Source organism: Herpailurus yagouaroundi, unplaced genomic scaffold (assembly GCF_014898765.1).
Source record: "Herpailurus yagouaroundi ecotype Mexico unplaced genomic scaffold, PumYag 194, whole genome shotgun sequence".
In the NCBI taxonomy this organism is placed as follows: domain Eukaryota; kingdom Metazoa; phylum Chordata; class Mammalia; order Carnivora; family Felidae; genus Herpailurus; species Herpailurus yagouaroundi.
Window position 1 is genome coordinate 1,471,961 of NW_024412425.1, and position 19,295 is coordinate 1,491,255.

A 19,295-nucleotide genomic window follows, 5' to 3' on the forward strand; every position below is an offset into this window, starting at 1 on the left:
AAGAGAGGGGCAGAATTTTCTTGGCTCCTTGAATGTAAAAGTCTGGCTTCAAGCACATCCGCATTGAGAGACTATGCTCCTGGAATCTTTCCCTGTCGCCTGGAGGTGCTTTGCTCAGCGCTGTCCTCATTCTCAGGACGGGTCTCAGGACAAAGGTGGCCGAGGTGGAGTCTGGCTGCTCGGGGTTTCCCTCCCGCCAGCTTCGCGGCCCCAGAGAAAGAGAAGCCACAAGTCCCGAGTCTCCCAGGAATAGCAGGGGGTGTGGCCAGGGCTGCGCTGCTCCGATTGGCTGGTTTGGGTCAAACGCCCCTCCCCGGAGCTAGGGGGAGGGGCCAGCCGTCCTGGAGCCAGACGGCTTGAGACTAAAGGACCCTTGGATCCCCAAAACGTATTGGGGGTGCCGATTCCAGAAAAAGCGGTGGAGGATACTCGGCTCCCAAAGCAACAGACGTCCAGGACTCTGGCATCAATGCGTTTTTCTTTCGTTGGCGGGGGAAGGCGTATCTGGGACCCTGGACGTAAGGAGGGAGATGGAGAATCAAGCGAACTCTTGTTCGTGGAATGTGATCAGAGCCTTGCACCAGGGCAGGCAGCTGGCAGGGAGCTAGGAAGAGCTGTGGCCAGCGGGGACCTGCGGGGACCTGCGGACGGAGGCCAGGAGGGGCCGGGCAGGTGGCGAACGGTCTGTGATCTGACAGGCAGTCTCCACAGGCAGTTTCCTGCTCACTGCCAGGTGTCAGGTTTTATTCAATGCTTCCTCCTACTGTTAGTAGTAGTACTTGGGGGGCAAACAGGGGAAAGGGCTGTGACCTCTCGGTGGGAATGGGGGCCTCAGATGCACTGGGAACAGCTGTTTCCTGAGCATCCACGTGTCAGGTGCTGCTCTGAACATGTCCCTCGGGTTCACTCATTTGCTTCTCACGACAACCCTCTGACGTTGGTCCTATTGTTATCATTCCTGTTGTAGACATGAGGAAACTGAGGCACAGAGAGGTTAAGTGACTTGCCCAAGACACACAGTCTGTAAGTGGCATGAACCCCAGCCCCTTGGCTCTTAACCCTGGCAGGTGTTCCAAACCACTGTCACCTGCCTCACATGGCGGGGGGGGGGGGGGGGGGGGGGGGGGCCTTGGCAATTCTACAGGACAGTACCCTGTTTTATGATCCCTGTTTGGTGGCCACACAGCCAGGGGCTCAGACAGTGTCTTTCGGTCCATTTGGAGGGAAGAATGCCTGAGGACTCAGGGACATCTCTTGCCACAGAGGTGACCGTGCAGGGGACCCCCGCTGGGGGTAAAAGTCTGCCAGGACCCAGACTGGTGAGTTTGTGGCCTCTCAGAACCAATTTCTATCACTTCTTCCAAAGGCTCCAGCTTCCTTTTGGGGAAATATCGCTCCACTGGACCCTGAGCGGCTCGTGGGTAGGGTGGGTGACTGGTCACGGTCACGGTCACGGTGGGCCACCTCCCGACCCGGGGCAGGTAGGTGCAGAGTGGGCCCTCCACAGTCAGCCCTGTGTGGGGCAAACAGGCCGAGGTCTGCCGTGTCGGGGAAGGGGGAGACAGGGTCCTGGTGGCCCAGGAGGAGTGAGCCAGAGGGGGCCCGGGGTCCACCGTGGGTGACTTGAGAAGCTACAGAGGCAGAGAAAAGGGTGGTGAGGGACGGACTGGGAGGCATGCACCAGACAGAAGGTACAGAGAGAACGAGACACCCCCAAAGAGATACGGAGAGAGGGATGGAGACAGAGGGAGATACAGACAGAGACACAGATATAGTGACAAAAACCAAAACAGAGCTAAAAACAACAACAGCGAAAATAAAAGCAGAGGAAGACAAAAGGAGACGACAGAGATGGACAGAGACAGAGACAGTGAGGCCGAGACAGAGAAGACAGACACCACGGCAGAGAGAGAAACCGTCTGATGGAGAGACGAGTAGAGATGGAGACACGCAGGATAAACACGCCGCCCTCCTCACCCCTGCGGCCCCAGCTCCACAGAGGGAGAGGCAGGGACGAGATGGCAGAAACACACCCCCACACTGACCTCCTTCCAGGACTCTCCGTCCCTCAGCTCTGCCCGCCTTCCCTCCTGCTGTTGGCCAAGCCCATTAAGTTTCTGGCCCAGCCACAACTGAAGGCCCCACGCCCTGGGGAGGAAACCACAGAAGAGGCGTCCCCGCTGCCTAGCACCCCAAACCATCAATTAGTATTAACAAGGGAAGGCTCCTCGCTGCCTAAAGACCCCCATCGGAGCTCTGATGGAGGGGAGGCCCCACCCCCATGACTCAGGAGGTTAAAGGGCCCGGGGGCCAGCCTGGGAGCCCAGAGTGTCCCGATGGCGTGTGGCAGCAGGAGGGTCACTATCCAGCTGGTGGACGAGGAGGCAGGGCCTGGAACCAGGGGCCCGAAGCCCTTTCGGGGCCAGAGATACGAGGCAATCCGAGCAGCCTGCCTGGATGAGGGAATCCTGTTCTGCGATCCTTACTTCCCTGCTGGCCCCGATGCCCTTGGCTACGATGAGCTGGGGCCGGACTCGGAGAAGGCCAAAGGGGTGGAATGGCTGAGGCCCCATGTAATGTGTGGCTGGGGGCTGTGGGGGCTGGGCCGCTGGGTCTGAGGGAGGAGGGGGCTGTCGGGGTGCTGAGCTTCTGGGTCTGAGGGAGGAGGGGGCTGTGGGGGCTGGGCCCCTGGGTCTGAGGGAGGAGGAGACTGGGAGCCCCGGATACGAGGAGGAGGGCTGGCTCTTGTGACTCCCGGGCCTGGCGAGGCCCAGGGAAGCCGAATCCCTGTCCACGGGCTTTACAAGCCTCTCCCGGGGTTGGAGGCGCTCATCGCCCTGGAGCAGCGAGAGCAGGAGGGGACCCAGGCATCGGACCTCTCAGTTGCTCCTTCCCTCCCTTTCCTGGCTGAGGCCTGGAATCCCCCAACCCCCCCCCCCAGGAGTTTTGCGCCGAGCCCCAGTTCATCTGTGAGGATATGAGCCGAACAGACGTGTGTCAGGGGCGTCTAGGTAAGACCACCGAACCCCTCTGGGGCCCCCAGAGCCGGCAAGTTGCAGCTGGGACCCTGCCGGCTCGGCCCCTGGGTCTCCCCCTCAGGCTCTCCTCTCCCCACGCCTCAGTCTCCCTCTTTCCAGGCTCCCCCAGTCCTCATCTCTCCCCCCAGGTAACTGCTGGTTTCTTGCGGCCGCTGCCTCCCTCACTCTGTATCCCCGGCTCCTGTGCCGGGTGGTGCCCCCTGGACAGGGGTTCCAAGGGGGCTACGCAGGTGTCTTCCACTTCCAGGTAAAGCTCAGGACCTCTGTTCATGCCTCAGTCTCCCCCACGGTGACATAGATGTCACCGTTGACACTGTCCCCTTGGGGCTGTAATTCACGGGCCGGTGCGGCAGGGCTTGGGGTCGGAGGATGGGGTCCTTGGAAGCCTGGACCCTGCCCTTCTCTCACCAGCTCTGGCAGTTTGGCCGCTGGGTGGACGTCGTGGTGGACGACAGGCTGCCGGTGCGTGACGGGAAGCTGATGTTCGTGCGCTCGGATCAGCGGAACGAGTTCTGGGCCCCGCTCCTGGAAAAGGCCTATGCCAAGTAAGGACCCAGCACACGTCCCGGCTGGCAGGCCCCAGCCCACAAGGGGTCCCCGGAGGCGGACGGCTGGGACCCTCTACACAGCCCGCCAGGGGTCCCCAACCACGTCATGGCTCCCAGGCCCCTGAGGTCACACCATCCCCTGAGGGCCTCCAAATTATCAATACCTCCCTCTGTCCACATTTCACACAAAACGTTCCTAGAGACCCACCAACGCTCGCAATTCCTCAGGAGCCTGAAATCTCCTCTCTCGGGCCCTGGAGCCACCAGAGCTAAGATCTCCCCCCTTGGGGGACCTGAGAATCCAGAAAAAAAATCTCTCCTACTATACTGGGAAGCCCAAAGCACCTCCCAAATATCGAGCGGAGTCCATGGAACCCTCGATCTTTGCTTTTCTCCACCCTGTGGCTCTGAAATCCCCCACAAGCCCCATAGAGATCACCCCCAACGCAGACATCTCCCGGAGACTCAGAGTTTCAGACACGGCTCCCGGGATGCCCAGAATTCTGGCAGAGGTCTCCTGTGATCTCCCACATCACACAGTCCTGTGGCCCAGGGACCACAGCTCCAATCTCCAAGGGCTTCCAGACTGTGCCACAGTCCCCTACCCACCTTGGGAGTCTGCAGATGTCAGGGTTGGCCCCCTGGACCCGCACACCCCAGGGGACCCCAGGTCCCGGGGCGGGGACGGCGCGTGAGATGCTCATACATGCCCGAGACGTTCCCACCCCGGACCTGCCCCCACAGGCTCCACGGCTCCTATGAGGTGATGCGAGGCGGCCACATGAATGAGGCCTTCGTGGACTTCACAGGCGGCGTGGGCGAGGTACTCTACCTGAGGCGAGACACCCCAGGCCTCTTCTCTGCCCTGCGCCATGCCTTGGCCAAGGAGTCCCTCGTGGGCGCCACTGCCCTGGTGAGAGAGTCAGACCCCCATGGGGACCCCCATCAGGACCAGGGCACAGTCAGGGCTTGAGAGGGGTGGGGGGGGGTGGGCTCCTGCGCCTTCTTCTCTGTTCTGTTCACTGTTGGCTGGTCTTTCTCACCCATCCAACTCCGGCAAGTCAAAAGGAAATGTATTTGCTCTCATAACCAAACGGGCTTCAGGCACAGCTGAATCCAGGTGCTCATCCAGTGGATGTTGAGAATGTGTTTTTCTATTCCTGGTTCCGGATTAGTTTCATTCCTGGGCGGGCACTCCTCTCGTGGGCTCCAAAGGGCTCCCACAACTGCGGGTCCCTCCTACCACCCCAGCGGTTTTTATTATTATTTAAGTGGTTTTAAAAAAAAAATTTTTTTTTAATGTTTATTTATTTTTGAGACAGAGAGAGGCAGGGTATGAACAGGGGAGGGTCAGAGAGAGAGGGAGACACAGAATCTGAAACAGGCTCCAGGCTCTGAGCTGACAGCACAGAGCCCGACGCGGGGCTCGAACTCACGGACCGCGAGATCATGACCTGAGCCGATGACCTGAGCTGAAGTCGGAGGCTTAACCGACTGAGCCACCCAGGCGCCCGCCCCTGCCCCCGCTTTTTTTAAGGCAAAGCCTCTTTCTGAGAATTTCAGCGAAAGTCTTAGGATTGACTTTCGTGGGCTCAGCTTGAGTCATACGTTCATCTGTGACCCCATCACATAGTCATTCGCTGAATTGGTCTAATTCCTTCACTCATTCATTTGCTTAATCCTGTGCTCAGTTACTGATTCCCGGTCCTTTGGGTTTCTCTGCCTCTTTCAGTCTCTGGCTTGCATCTTTCTCTCTGTCTACGTCTCTGTCCTCTCCAAGTATTTTTGTCTCATCTTCCTCTTCCTCTCTCTCCTTCCCCTCTCGCCTTCACTCCCCCATCTGACGCCCCTCTCGCCCCTCTCGGAGCTCTGGTTGACTCCTGCTGTGGTGGCAGGAGAAGGGGGTGGGGGTGGGGCAGAGAGGAGCAGCCACTCTCTTGTCCCCCCACCGTGGCCTCAGCATCCCCTGTCCTCCGCCCAGAGTGATCGGGGCGAGTACCGCACCGAAGACGGGCTGGTGAAGGGACACGCGTATTCAGTCACGGGCACATACAAGGTGAGTATCCCCCGCGAACGGGCTACAGGGGTGCCTCGGCGCCACCGCCCACGGATGATGCCGTCCTCAGGTGTCCCTGGGCTTCACCAAGGTGCGGCTGCTGCGGCTGCGGAACCCATGGGGCCGCGTGGAGTGGACCGGGGCCTGGAGCGACAGGTGGGATGGATCCGGGGTGGGCGGGGGGCTCGGACCCGCCCGCCCTCCCCTCACACCCCAGTCTCCCTAGCTGCCCACGCTGGGACGCGCTCCCCGCCGAGTGCCGAGACACCCTGCTGGTCAAAAAGGAGGATGGCGAGTTCTGGTGAGGAGCCCAGCCCAGCCCTGCCTCTGGACCAGCGCCAGGCCGACGGGGCTCAGGGAGGGGGCGAAGCCTGCTCGAAGGGACATGGGACTCGTTCACGGGGACGAGTCTGTTAAGCTAGAAACTGTCCATATGGTGGTAACTTCGGGGTTGGGTTCTATCTGGGGGAGTTGAGGAAGAATTCGCAGTAATATTAGGGGAACTGGGAAGAGCAGTAATCTTTGGAGGGCTGAAGGGGGCTGGCTAACATTTAGGGCCATTGTAGGAGGCTTGCTGGTGTCGGGGGCATTTTAAGGGGCTTAAGGATACCAGCTGCTGAGAGCCCAAGGGTCTTGATGTTTGGGGGCTGAAGGCAGTTTGGCAATATCGGGGAGGAGTGTATGGAGCTCGGTTGTCTGTGGGGCATTGCCTGGGACTTGGAGAGATCCGGGGGAGCTGGGGGGCTCAGCGATCTGGGGTTCCTTCTGGAGACGCGGTACCATCTGGTGGACTGATGGGTACTTGGCGATGTTTGAGGAATCGGGGAGGGTTGTGGTTGGGGCGGGGTCATCCTGGGGTCTTTGGCAGACGGGGGCCCCGGGGAGGTGGCGGCTGGGGAGGACCTGAGCGCTGGCCACCCGGCAGGATGGGGCTGGAGGACTTCGTCCGATGCTTCAACACCGTCCAGGTCTGCTCGCTGAGCCCCGAGGTGCTGGGCCCGAGCCCAGCGGGGGGTGGCTGGCACATCCACACTTTCCAAGGCCGCTGGGTGCGGGGCTTCAACTCTGGCGGGAGCCAGCCTGGCAACGGTGAGGCCTGGAGGGCGCCCCAAGAAGCGAGCAAGGGGGGGGGAGGGCTGTGGCAGGCCGGGTGACCCCCTCTCTCTCCCGTCCGCTAGAGACCTTCTGGACCAACCCCCAGTTCCGACTGACGCTGCTGGAGCCCGATGAGGAAGAGGACGATGATGAGGAGGGGCCCTGGGGGGGCTGGGGGGCGGCAGGAGCGTGGGGCCCTGCGAGGGGTGGCCGCATCCCCAAGTGCACCGTCCTTCTGTCACTCATCCAGCGCAACCGCAGGCGCCTGAGGGCCCAGGGCCTCACTTACCTCACCGTGGGTTTCCACGTGTTCCAGGTGGGACCCCAAGGCTTAGCGGAAGCAGCAGGGGACAGGCGTGGAGGGGCTGGGAAGGCTGAAGGGGTGGAGGTCAGAGACAGGACAGAGCCGAGGGCATGGGGGTGGGGGGTGGGGAACGAGGGGCAGGGAAGGTCGCCGAGGGCGCAGACAGGAGCCCGGTCCAGCGGGGGTCGCAGATGCGCTGGCCGGGACAGGGACTGAGGGGCAGGGGCGTGATGATGCGGGAATGGGAAGAAGAGGGAGGTGTGGGGGGCTCTGTCAGACTCGCCCCGTTCTTCCTCCTTACAGATCCCCGAGGAGGTGGGTCGCGGCGGGGTCCCCCAGATCCCGGCCCCGGGGGCTCGGGCACCCGGCGCCAGGGCGGCGGGCGGACAGCGTGACCGCGGGCGGCCCGGGTCACGGTCACGATCGCGCCGCATTGGCCCCGCAGCTGCTGGGCCTGTGGGACTCCCCGCGCAGCCGCGCGCTCCTGCCCGGCCTGCTGCGCGCCGACCGCTCGCCTTTCTGCGCCCGCCGCGACGTGAGCCGCCGCTGCCGCCTGCGCCCCGGCCACTACCTGGTGGTGCCCAGCGCCGCCCGCGCCGGCGACGAGGCCGACTTCACGCTGCGCGTCTTCTCCGAGCGCCGCCACACCGCCGTGTGAGCCGGGGCACCCGGACCCGCCCTCGGGAGCCCCAGGGCCCCGCTTCCCGGGACCCCCGCGGGGATCTGCCCAGGGCCCCAGACGCGGGGGGGGGGGGGGGAGCGTCCCCTCCCCCACTTTCCTTGTGTCATTTGCAGGGAGATCGATGACGTCATCAGCGCCGACCTGCACGCCCTCCTGGTGAGGGGCTGCAGGGGATGGGCACTGCGGGGCAGGACCGGGTGGGGGTCCTCTGGGCCGGCACTAAACTCCATGCCACCCCCACCCTGCCCCACAGGTCCCCTACGTTCCCCTGGAGCTGGGGCTGGAGCAGCTATTTCAGGAGCTGGCCGGAGAGGTGAGGATGGGGGGACCGGGCAGAGGGAGTCCACCCCTCCCCTTGGACACCGACACCCCCCGCCCCCACCATCCTGGGTGTCTCATTTTGCTCTAGTTTCTCCATCCCTCTGTGCTTAAATCTCCTGACTTTCTGCTCTCAAAATGCTCACAGCTCTTCCCTGCCTCAGGGCCTTTGCTCAGTCTGTGTACCTTTGCCTGGATGGCCCTCTCTCCCTTCACACCCCCTGCCCCGACTAAAGTCTCATCTTTCTAACATGCCCTTCTCTGGAAGCTCTCCCACACTCTCCCCCCGGGGCTGGTCAACTGCAGGCCTGCTGTGGACTCCAGGGGCCCAGTGCTTCTCCACTGCAGCCCTGTCTGCTCTGGGGACAGGTCTCTAGCTCTCCCTGGACCATGAGCTCTCTGTCATTGCGGTGTCCCCAGCATCACCCAGCATGCTAATTTGGTCAGCCCCCAGCTGTGCTGTGTTGTCAAATGGCCTGAGTGAATGGCCTCACACCTTCTCTCTCCTTGAGCAGGAGGAAGCACTCAGCGCCCCTCAGCTCCAGACCTTATTAAGCATCGCCCTGGAGCCTGGTGAGTTGGGGACCGGGGTGGACCCCACGGACCCCCCGTGTGTGTTAATTCATGATGCTGCTGGGAGTCAGGTCACGGGAGCCCTGGACTCAGCCTGACAGCGTCTTCCCACGTGTGGGGCCTGTGGCAGGACTGAGGCCACCCCACTCAAAAGGACCCCCTTTCTCGAAGGGAGGCAGGGGGCGTAGCTGCCACGAGGGGACTTGGAATCCCCTTGCCTGGGTTCACATGTCGGCTCTGCCAGTTCCCGGCGGTCACTTGGCTCTCTGAGCCTCAGTTGCTGGCGTGAGGACAGCGGTAGGGGATAGCGGCAGTCCCCAGCACTCGTGATGACGGCCAGCTCACAGGAAGTACTCGGCTTCGTTTGTTTCCTGCAGCCAGGTCCCACGCCCGGACCCCTCGAGAGATTGGGCTCAGGACCTGTGAGCAGCTGCTGCGGTGTTTTGGGGTATATGAGGGGGGCAGTGCCTGGACAGGGAGGATGGGCATGCTGGGGCCCGTGTCCCCCTTCTGGGGACAATGACTTTAACCAGATGCCCCATCCCCAGAACGGGCAAAGCCTCACCCTGCACCACTTCCAGCAGCTCTGGGGCCATCTCCTGGAGTGGCAGGTAAGGGGGGGAGGGTTGGGGGTGCCACCTCCTCCCAGAAGGTAAGGCACTTTTACTAACGAGGACATAGGTGCCCTGTGGGCTCGCGGGGCCCCAGGGGAGGAGAAAGTGGACCACGTCATACCAACGTGGAGGGACGACTTGGAGGGATCTGGCCTTGTCCCACCTGCCCTTCTGTGGTCCCTCCAGGGGCACTAAGTGGCTCAGGGGTGGAAAACACAGGCTCTGGTCCTGGTTTGAAATCCCGGCTCCCAGGTCGGCCCCCCTCTGGCCTTGCGACCTTAGGCAAGTCACCTCCCCTTGAGGGGCCTTTGTCTACCAGCGGGAGGTGTTAATTCCCGCCTCTCCGGCCCCGGGAGGAGGGAGTGGTCCAGGGCCTCCCTGTGCCGAGCCCTCTCGAAGCCCCTGGTGGGTGGAATCTGTCTGGCTGTTACTAGTATTCCCATTTCACAGACTGGGAAACGGGCTCAAAGTGGTAGAGCTGCCTGCCCAGGGCCCGAAGCCAGGAAGAAAGGGAGCTGGGTGGGAACCCAGGCTGACTGGCCTCCAAGGTCCCCCTTTCAGGGGGCTTGGGGGGCCCGGGGGGTGGGACTGACCCGTGCCTCCCCGCCCAGGCCACATTTGACAAGTTCGATGAGGACGCCTCTGGAACCATGAACTCGTACGAGCTGAGGCTGGCGCTGAATGCGGCAGGTGTGTGCGGGGGTGCCACGGGGACGGGTCTGCTCCCTTTCCTACCTGCTGTACTCTCGCAGGCCTGGCTGCCTGCTCACCTTAGTTTGCTGCCAGCTCTTGGCCGGGACTGGATCCCCTCGGAGACGGGGCGCGAGGGGGGATGGGCCTGGGAGGGTGCTGGGGGCCTGGAGCAGGGCCTCCCAGAAGGGGAAGAGAGGGGAAGCCTGGGAGCCCGTGTCTGACGGGCACCGGTCCCCAGGGCATTGTGGTAAAATGGCCCATATTCCCCTGAGTTTGGGCTGGAATCCTGCCTGTACTTACTCCCTGGGGGGCCTTGGGCACCTGAGTCCATCTCCTTGAGGGAGTCTCCGTGTAAAATGGCCAGGACACAGGGCAGCTGGGAGGAGCCTGCAGGGCTCAGCGCTGGGGGGAAGCTGCTTCTAGTTACTGCCCCGGCAAAGGTTTAGGAAAGGCTGGCTTCTTCCAGGAGAGGAACAGCCTCATTCCCTCTGTGTAGCACAAAATCCGGCCCGAGGGGGCGGAGCCAGGGAGCAAGGCTTTCCCTGGGCTCTGAAGCAAGTTAGGGATGTGCCTGTGTGCGTGAAGGGGCTGGGACCAGAAGGGAACTCCCTGTCGCCCCCCCCCCCCCCCCCCCCGCCGCCCCCCTCCCCAGGGCTCATCTGCCACAGCGAAGCCCAGGGTGAGACACGGGGGATGGGAGGCAAGCCTGACCGCCTGTGACCCAGTCTGAGAGGCAGGGGGGCCCTGGGGGAGAACCTTTGAAGTCCAGAGACATGCAAGAAAAGAGCCCAAGCGGAGGGGAGATGGAGTCTGATAGAAGGCTGGGAGGTGTGGCACAGAGACAGAAATGGAGTCCCGGGCGGACAGAAGCAGAGGCGAGAGGGAGGGGTGATGGAGGGTTTGTGCTGTTCGTATTACTGGGCCTCTCGTCCGTGCCTGGTGTTGATCTAGGCAGAAGACTGATAAAGCGCTCTTGCGGGTGGGGGTTGACGTTCAGGTGCCACAGACAGGCGACGAACAAGATCATCTGGGTCAGATTGTAACACATGCTATGGCGGGAAAAGAAAGCAGGTGTATGTGTGTGTGTGTGTGGGGGGGTGGTGGCCTGGGACACAGCGGTCAGGGAAGGACCAGGGTGCTAAGGGAGACTGAACCTCGGGGACACAGGACCAGGTGTGGTCTAGACAGAAGGGGCAGCCTGTGCAAAAGCCCTGAGATCAGAGCGTGGGCCCCGCTGCAACAGCTTCAAGGGGCCAGGTAATGGACATGAGAGAGGGGGCTGGTGTGGCCAGAGGAGGAGGGTGGGGAGATGGCAGTGGTCAGAGAGGAAAGATCAGTGGGGTGAGAAAGCAAAGCTCTATGAGGCCTCATGAGGACCTAGGCTCTTGGAAAAATCGTTTTTTTAATATGTAGGAGAGGAAGGAGATAAGGCAAGTCTAAGGTCAGGGTATGTGGGGGGCTGGAGCCAAGAGCAAAGGGAAGGTCCCACTGTGTATGGAGGAGGGAGCGCCGGGGAGGGGACCAGCAGGAAGCAAGCTCCAGGGGCCCCTGGATATGGTGGGCGGTCTCGGGGAGGGAGGTCAGCAAGAAAAGCGACCTGGTGCAGCTCAGCCGCACTCTGCGTGTTCCCCGGACACCTGCTCTGCTTCTGGCCCTGTGCCGGCTGACGCTGGGGGTTTGGTGGTGACCGGAAACCCTTCCCTTACCTCCAGCGGCTTCCAGAGCCACCAAGGACAGGGACAGCCCAGAGGGGTAAGGGTGGGGACGGGGTGGACACAGGGAGCCAAGGAGGTGCTCCACGCTGCAGGCGGGAAGGGCGGGGGGGATCGGAGAGGGCTTCCTGAAGGAGGCGGCACAAGGCTTAGGAGCGTTCTGGGCAGAAGGAACATCGCGTACCAGGGAGGCAAGACAAAGCGCAAAGCCCAAGTGCAGGAGGGGTGGGAGGGGTAGATGAGGCGTGGTCTGCGAAGGCCGCTGGGCGGTTAAGGACAATGGGGGCCCTGGGGAGGGGTCGCAGGGACCTAGTGAACCACGTGAGGGGTTTCCCAAGCGGCAGGGGATCCCGGGCAGGACCCCACACCAGGCAGCACACGAGAGTGGCCAGAGGAAACAGTCTGCATGAGAGGTCAGTAGGAATGTGAGGGGGCAGCTGACGGGTTCTGGCCTCTTCTTGGGCTCCGGCCAGGGTCCCCCCTGGCTCGGGGCAGATGAAGGCCGGGGGGCTGTGGGAGGTCACACTGCCAGGGTGGGGCTGCAGGCCCCCGACCTCCTCCGGGCCGTTCACAGCACCTCACACAAGGCCCAGCAGGTGATGGCACCAGACAAGCGTTTCTTTGGTGAACGAAGGCACAGAACAGGGGGCAGAGATGGGCTTTAGGAGGCAGCAGAAGCCCATGAAATTGTGCTCAGAACTGCGTTTATGTGGCCACGTGGGGGAAGGGGGAGCCGTCCTGCAGCCCCGCCTCTCGGAGGGTTACCTGACCTGCAACGCGGTCTGTCAAAAGCCTATTGAGATGTGTCATCAGAGGCGATTTTTATCAGGTGATTTCTAAAGTTTAGAAATTGCCTCTGGTAGGAGTATGAAGAGAGGCTCTGTGTGGGACTGACGACGTTTTGCTGCACAGAAACATCCTCCAGGGTCCATTAGCAGAAACTCACCAGAATTTAAAGAACAATAAGACTGACACACAGTCGTTGTGTGCCACTGTTCTGAGCTCTACGTGGGGCATCTTCGCACAGCCTTGCGGGGTCGGGGCCGTCACCGTCCCCGTCTGACAGAGGAGAAAGCCGCGGCACGGAGAAGTGAAGGGAGCTGCCCGCGGCCGCACGGCGGGGACGAGGCAGAGCTGGGCTTCGAGGGGCGGGAGCAGCTCGGTGTCTTCCCCGGGGAGAGTCGCGGTGGGGCGCGGCGCTGAGGTGGGGCTCACGGGGACGGCCGAGGCTCAGCGGTGGCCTCCCCTAGGCTTCCACCTGAACAACCAGCTGACCCAGGCCCTCACCAGCCGCTACCGGGACAGCCGCCTGCAGGTGGACTTCGAGCGCTTCGTGTCGTGCGCAGCCCAGCTCACCTGCGTCTTCCGTGAGTGCCGCCCGGGCGCGGGTGGGCCAGGGGGAGGAGGTCTCCCACGCGCCACGGCGGGCGCTCAACCCGCCCTCTCCACACAGGCCACTGCAGCCGGCAGCTGGAGGGAGGCGAGGGCGTCGTCTGCCTGACCCGCAGACAGGTGAGCCTGGGCCGGAGGGAGCGGCTCGGGGCGGCCAGGTGGGCGTCCTCCCCGGGGACCTCTGCCTCGAGCCGGCGGTCCTCTCTCCCCCAGTGGATGGAGGTGGCCGCCTTCTCCTAGCAGCACCTGCGGCCAGAGGCGGAAGAGCCGCCGGGACCCCCTCCGCCTCTGCCCGGCACGCGGGGCCGGTGCTCTGGCACGAAGCGGCGGTTCGGAGCGTCGCCGCGGGAGCCAGCCTGCCTGGAGCGGCTTCTGGCTCCAGTGCCCACCAGCCGGGCGATGCTGGCCACGCGGCTCCCTGCACTTCTCTGCGCTTTGCTCTCCCCATCCGGACGCGGGGATGGCGACGGCACTCTTCTCGCGCAGGCTACACGACTTAGCGCTCGGAGCCTGGCAAGAGCGGGTCCCCGGTAGCACCCATTTTTACAGTCACGGGGACGGGGATCTCCCAGGCCCAGCCTTGCTCTGGGAAGAGGTTCTCTCGTGGCTCTGCTAAGCAGAGAACGGAGACGGGAGACAGAAAGAGAGAGAACACCGTAGGAATCCTTCTGAAAAATATTACATGTTTTATTATCCTGTCCCCAAGAAGGGTGGTTTATCCAGAAACCGAGAAAAAAAAAAAAAAAACAAAACAAATCAAAAAAAACCCAAAAAGGGGGGGGGGGGGGGGGGGGGGGGGGAAAAACCCATCAACTAACAGGCAGCCAGGCCAGCAGCCCACCCTCCACCTCGGGAGGGTCCCCAGAGACCCATGCCCAATGACAGACAGCAGAGAGGAAAAGCGGGAAGGGGCTGGGGGAGGGCGGCAGATCAGCTATGTCTTCATCATGAGAGCAGAAGGCGGCAAGGATGTGTTGCTAGGTGAATATATATTTATATAATAAATCCGTAAGTTAATAAAGTAAATAGTAATTCTCTGAAAGTTTTTAATTCCTTTTTTATAGGTTTTTCTTGTGTGTGCATTTTTTGTTTTTGTTGTTTTGTGTTTTTTCTTTTTTTTTGTTTTTTTTTTTGTTTTTTTTTTTGTTTTTTTGTTTTTGCTTTTTGGTCCTTAGAAAAATCTGAGAGATATACATGTCTGGACAAAGCAAGGTGGGGGCTGGCTGGGGGTGGGGGTGAGAGGCTGGTCTGCCCAACCCTACTCCTCCATTGCAGAAAAGGAGGGTGCTGAGTTGCACCCCCTCATCTCCTGGCAATCGCAGGTGAGGGGAGAGGGAAGAAGGGAGCAAGGCGGGGTCCTCTTTCCTGTAGGGCAGCTGTGTCGCCCTCTGCTGGGCCCACTGCAGGGCCCACGGCAGGCCAGGGCGGTTCCTGGACAAGGCACGTAGGGCTTTGGCCTGGATGTGGGAGGCCTTGAAGGGACCTCGTGGTGGTGGTGGTGGTGGTGGTGGTGGGTGGGGGTAGGCAAGGGGAAGGGACAAAGTGTGGGGGGCATTCCTAGGGCCTGGAGGGGACCTGTTTTGCTGTGGGAATCCACGGTCCCCTCCACATAGTTAAAAAACAAAACAACACATCATATATATTTACCAGACCAGAAGCGCTGACCCCGAAAGTCTCCCTCACCTCTATGCAGGGGGAGGGGGCCAACAGACAAAGAGAGAGGAGAGAGCCTGCCCCAGCCCCTCCCTGCCCCCCCCCCCCCCCACCCCCACCCCCAGGAAAGAACTGACAGAGTGCTTTGCATAGATACAGAGTCAGAGGAACAGGACCTGGGAGGCCCCCACAGCGGGGAGAAGGGCGGAGGGCTCCCCCAGCCCCTCCTGGAGGCTGTGAGGAGGGGGCGTTCGGTTGGGGTTTCTCCAGTGGGGGCCTCACAGGTCACTCTCTCCGTACAGGGCTGTGGAGAAGGACTTATAGTCGAGGGCGCCAGGCACAGCATCGGGGCCCTGGTACGGCGCCATGCGAGCGATGCAGTACTCGGCCTGGTCGGGGGGCAGTTCTCTCCGCAGCTCCTCGGCCGTGATGAAATTCTAGGGGTGGGAGGGTGGGACTGTGAGCCACCCCCACCCCCACCCCCACCGGCTCTGCCCAGCCCCCCTCTCCCAGTCCTGGCTGCAAGGGCCCCTCCCTGCCGGGAGCCCAGGTGCCCCCCCCGGGGGTTTCCGTTCCTGCTTACCTTGTCCCCTGCCAGGACCTTGAAGGAGGCAATGACTTGGTCGGCCGTGTCTGTGTCGGTGGTCTCCCTTGACATGAAGTCAATGAAGGCTTGGAAGGTCACGAGGCCGCTGTGGTTGGGGTCAACCACACTCATGATGCGGTTGAACTCAGCGTCGCCCTGCAAGGGGGAGTGGGGTGGGGGACAGGCTGCATCGGAGCGGGGCAGGGCCCGGCCTGGTGGAACGGAGCAGGAGAGCAGGGCCACCTGCCGTCAGCCCGCCTCCACGGGGTCTGGCTCCCCAGGCCAAGGGCCCAGTCGCCCAGACTGGGGATATGCTCCCTCTGTCCCCCCCACCCACGTTTCTGGGAAGTGGGAGTTGGGGAATGGATCGAACAAGTCTACTGCTCCTCAGCCCGAGGCTCACGACTTAGCTCTGGAGGGTAGGGAAGAAAGAAAGAAAGAGAGAGAAAGAAAAAGGGGAGAGAGCCAGAGGCCTGACCTCCTCTCTCCGGAGACTTCCAGAAAAGGAGGTGGGCAGCTCAGGGAGTCATCGGAGAGACCCCAGCCCAGCAGAGGCAGCAGAGGAGGAGGCGGTGAGGCCGCGCCGCTCTGGTGGGGGAGTGTCCCCGAGGACACGGAAACTCTGGAGGCGGTGAGGAGGAGGGGGGAGGCTGCGCAGAGAAGAGGGGGCAGAGGAGTGGGGGAGGAGAGGCACAGCAGCGAGGGGGAGGCAGAGGCTGCATACCAGGCTGTATCCTGTGGAGATAAGCAGAGCCCTGAAGTCATCGGAGTCCATGCTGCCTGTCTGCTTCTGCTCGAGGACGCAGGGACAGCAGAGGAGGCCAGGCCCAGAGTAGGCAAGAGGGGCCGCCCCATGTGCACAGCAGGGAAACAGGACAGTGGTGGGAGCCGGGGAGACAGAGGTGGCCCCGAGAGACCAGGTAAGGGGGAAGGTGTCCAGAGAGACACAGGGCAGGGAGGAGGCAAGAGAGCCGGTGAAATGGCACACACACGGCAAGGGGTGGGGTGGCGAGAGGGAGGGGGGAGACAGAGAGAAGGAGAGAGAGAGAGAAGAGCAGTTAATGCCACAGTCCGCCGGGGCCCAGGGGGGCGCGTACCTGCCGGTCATTTTCCACGTCGTAGCCCAGGCTGATGAGGCAGGCCTTGAACTCCTCCGGCCCCAGCGCCCCGCCGTGGTCCTGCCGGGCGTCCGAAGGCGGGTGTGTGCGAGGGGCGGTGTGGAGACCAGGCCGGCACGGAGACGCGGGGAGAGGGGCCAGGGTCACATGCAGAGGGCGGGGGGAGGGGAACACATCGGGGGGGGGGGGGAAACACAGAGTTAGAGGTGACATGGACAAGGTGATGGCCAGGGACGGTGGAGCGGGGGGAGGGCCCTGCCCCGCTCCAATGCCCCCTCACACAGAGTCAGAGGCCTCTGCCCAAGGCCTCGGCCAGAGCAGGGGTGGGAGCTGAGTGGTACAGAACTGAGCACGGAGTCCTGGGGCTCCTGGGCGGGGGGAACAGGGCGCTCTCCTGGCCTCTGGGATTTGGGGTGGGAGAAAAAGATTACACTCCATCCTGCTTGGGACACCAGGTCCCCGCCAGACAGTGCAGAGCTGAGCGTGCACCTCGTGATGCGCGGGGCCCAGCAGGGCGGGTGGGGAATGCAGCCAACTCAGGCGCTCAGGGCCTTCCTAGCGGGCCTGCCAGACCAGACCTGAATTTTCAGAATGCTGTGTGTGTGCGGGGGGCCAGGTGCACGGTCAGGTCTCAGATCTCGGGTGTGCCGGGACCGAGTCCATCCCAGGGTCTCATGGGCAGGTTGGCGAGGACGCACGGCCCCGGGGCCAGGACTTGGGACCCCCCCCCCCCCGCCTTCCTCATCCTGAGGAACCCTGCCTAGGCTGTGGGTCAAGGTGACGCACCCCTGCACCCCCTCTGCCGGCCAGGGCCCTGCCAGCCCGCTGAGTGGTGACTGGTACTCAGCACTGTGAGGTGAACGGACAGATGCAGAGACGGTGGGGGCAGGATGGGACGACGACAGCAGGGAGGGAAGACGCCAGGGGCAGAGGAAACCGCTCACCTTGTCGAAGTGGTTGAAGGACGCCCGGAACTCTTGCATCTGCTCCTGGCTGATGCCCTTGGCATCGCGGGTGAGGATCTGGTTCTCCACCTCGTTGATGGTGCGGGCGATGGTGGTGAGCAGCTGCTCCCAGCCCACGCGGATGTGCTGGGGGTGGGGCGAGGGGATGACCACGGCTCAGGCCGGGGCGGCCTCCAAGTCTACCGCGGCCGCGGCCGCCAGGGGCTCGGAACCCGGCCCTCCTCACACAGGGTGTGCGGCCCGGAGGTGGGCTGGCCCTGGCTCTCCCAAACGCCCCCAGCCCCAGGCTCTCCTGCGCACCGCGTGTGCACATGGGGATACCGGCCCGGCACCGCCCCGTGCCCCTGCCAAGCGCTCGGGTCCTCCTGCGACGGAAGCAGTGAGGGCCAGGGCCCGGCACCTGTGCGGCATCCACGTGGAAGCCGCAGAGGTGTGGTGGGCAGCGTCTAACCAGCTTTCTGGGGAAACACTGGGTTTCTCTGATCTGTGCATTTTAATGGTAAAGTGTCACTGTGGACAAGCTCAGGCTACCAAGAGGCTGACGCTTCAACCTGGGCACGGCAAGCGGGTGCACGCGCCGACTGGATAGAACAAAACTGCTGAGCCTACAGTGGGGCAGGTGCTCCCCTCCCGGCTCTTCCAGGGGGCGTCCTGAGGCCGTGTTGTCACGGTGACGGAAGAATTGTGGGAAACTGATTTTTTAAAAATGTGTACACACTTGATCCAGTGTTTTCGGTCAGAGAAAAAGGAGAGAGAAAAAGTGGCAGACGTCTTTTCTACTGAGCAAAACCGTCTGGAATAAAGGCCTGGGCCGCACGGCCGGCGGGCCTACCTCCATGGTGTAGTTGGTGTGCTTGTTGTCGAAGATGAGCGCCTCCTGGATGAGCTGGTGCTGTTGCTCGAGCAGGTCCAGGTTCGGCTTGTAGTCCACGATGCTGCGCTCGTAGCGCTTCAGGTGGTTCAGCTGGTCCTCCAGGGTCCCGTTCATCTCGATGGAGATGCGCCCGATCTCCTGCATGGGATGGGGTGCTGCTGAGTCGGGGAGGCTACCGGACGCTCGGCCACGACCGGCCACAGGGGCGGTTTCTGGACCAAGGCTCGCCATGCTCAACCTCCGCACTCCCTCGACTCCCTGTGAGGCCCAAAGATGGCAACTGTTCACAGTGAGAGGCAGGGGCAGGATCTGGACCCGGGCCCAGCCGGCTTCAGAATCTGTGCTTCTGAGCACGAGTACCTGAAGCGTGAGTTCCCACGGTGGCCACGCAGCCCCCTCCCAGCATGGTGCCTGGCGTGCGGTGAGCACTCGGAAGGCACACCAGGCACACCCAGAGCTGCCGTCAGCATCATTACAGGCTCCCTGGGCCGGGACCCAAGGGTCACTGGTGAGCCCGCCATAGAGGTCTGTGCTCGGACCGCCCAGCCCGAGACACCAGTGCTCGTAACGGGGCCACCACGGAGCAGTGCCCTAAGCATCTGCTGAGGCAGTGCCAGGGCTGTTTCCACCCCCTTTCGGAGATGAGAACACCAAGGAAAAGTTACATTGTACCTGACCTCCTGGTCAGCGGGCAGGGCAGGGCCGAGGCTCAAACCCTCCTCCACCAAGATTCCCTCTGGCTGGTGATGCCACTTCCAGCAACGAAATCACTGACTCTCCCAATCCTGAGGCTGCTGTCGCTCCCGGAGCGGGAGCCCCGGCAGACCCACCAGGGAGCCCCGGGGACCTGCTGCGAGGGGCGCCGGCTCCTCACCTCCATCTTGGTCTGGATCCAGGGCCCCACGACGTTGGCCTGGCTGGCGAACTGGCGGCGGAGGTGCTCGTTGGACTGCTGCTTGCTCTGCTCCTCTAGGAGGGCGTGGTCCCGCTTGGGCACCAGCTGTTGCACCTGGGGGAGGGTGGGGGGTGTGAGCACCAGCAGTCGGCGGGGGCGGGGCCCTCACCGGGCCAGCC

The 19,295-nt window shown here is 62.6% G+C and overlaps 2 protein-coding genes across 9 annotated transcripts in view; one reads left to right on the forward strand and one right to left on the reverse strand.

Moving 5' to 3' along the window:
* Positions 1–257: 257 nt before the first annotated feature.
* CAPN12 (calpain 12) lies at positions 258–13,791 on the forward strand. 4 transcript variants are annotated; one of them, XM_040445949.1, is made up of 22 exons: positions 258–518; positions 1,187–1,319; positions 2,942–3,011; positions 3,167–3,285; positions 3,450–3,583; positions 4,331–4,499; positions 5,568–5,642; positions 5,713–5,798; positions 5,869–5,943; positions 6,568–6,731; positions 6,821–7,053; positions 7,345–7,356; positions 7,487–7,695; positions 7,837–7,879; positions 7,977–8,036; positions 8,557–8,614; positions 8,992–9,062; positions 9,163–9,225; positions 9,840–9,918; positions 12,884–13,000; positions 13,087–13,145; positions 13,269–13,791. In XM_040445949.1, the coding sequence occupies exons 2-22, from the start codon at positions 1,230–1,232 to the stop codon at positions 13,557–13,559; spliced, it is 2,277 nt and encodes a 758-aa protein (XP_040301883.1). In that variant the 5' UTR covers positions 258–518; positions 1,187–1,229; the 3' UTR covers positions 13,560–13,791. The 4 variants fall into 4 exon arrangements, with proteins under 4 accessions (XP_040301883.1, XP_040301885.1, XP_040301882.1 ...); XM_040445948.1 differs by lacking the exons at positions 258–518; positions 1,187–1,319 and adding an exon at positions 1,936–2,573; XM_040445950.1 differs by lacking the exons at positions 258–518; positions 1,187–1,319 and adding an exon at positions 1,936–2,573 and having other exon boundaries at positions 13,239–13,354.
* A 371-nt stretch (positions 13,792–14,162) lies between these two features.
* ACTN4 (actinin alpha 4) overlaps positions 14,163–19,295 on the reverse strand; it is a 70,854-nt gene continuing 65,721 nt past the window's right edge. For 2 of the 5 annotated variants that reach the window (XM_040445943.1, XM_040445942.1), the window contains exons 16-22: positions 19,096–19,230; positions 18,180–18,359; positions 17,327–17,473; positions 16,362–16,442; positions 15,989–16,054; positions 15,262–15,420; positions 14,163–15,115 (exon numbers count right to left, since the gene is read on the reverse strand). In XM_040445943.1, the coding sequence (XP_040301877.1) occupies positions 14,957–15,115; positions 15,262–15,420; positions 15,989–16,054; positions 16,362–16,442; positions 17,327–17,473; positions 18,180–18,359; positions 19,096–19,230 (927 nt within the window). In that variant the 3' untranslated portion in view covers positions 14,163–14,956. The remainder of the gene's footprint in view (positions 15,116–15,261; positions 15,421–15,988; positions 16,055–16,361; positions 16,443–17,326; positions 17,474–18,179; positions 18,360–19,095; positions 19,231–19,295) is intronic. The other 3 variants (XM_040445947.1, XM_040445946.1, XM_040445944.1) reach the window with 2 other exon arrangements.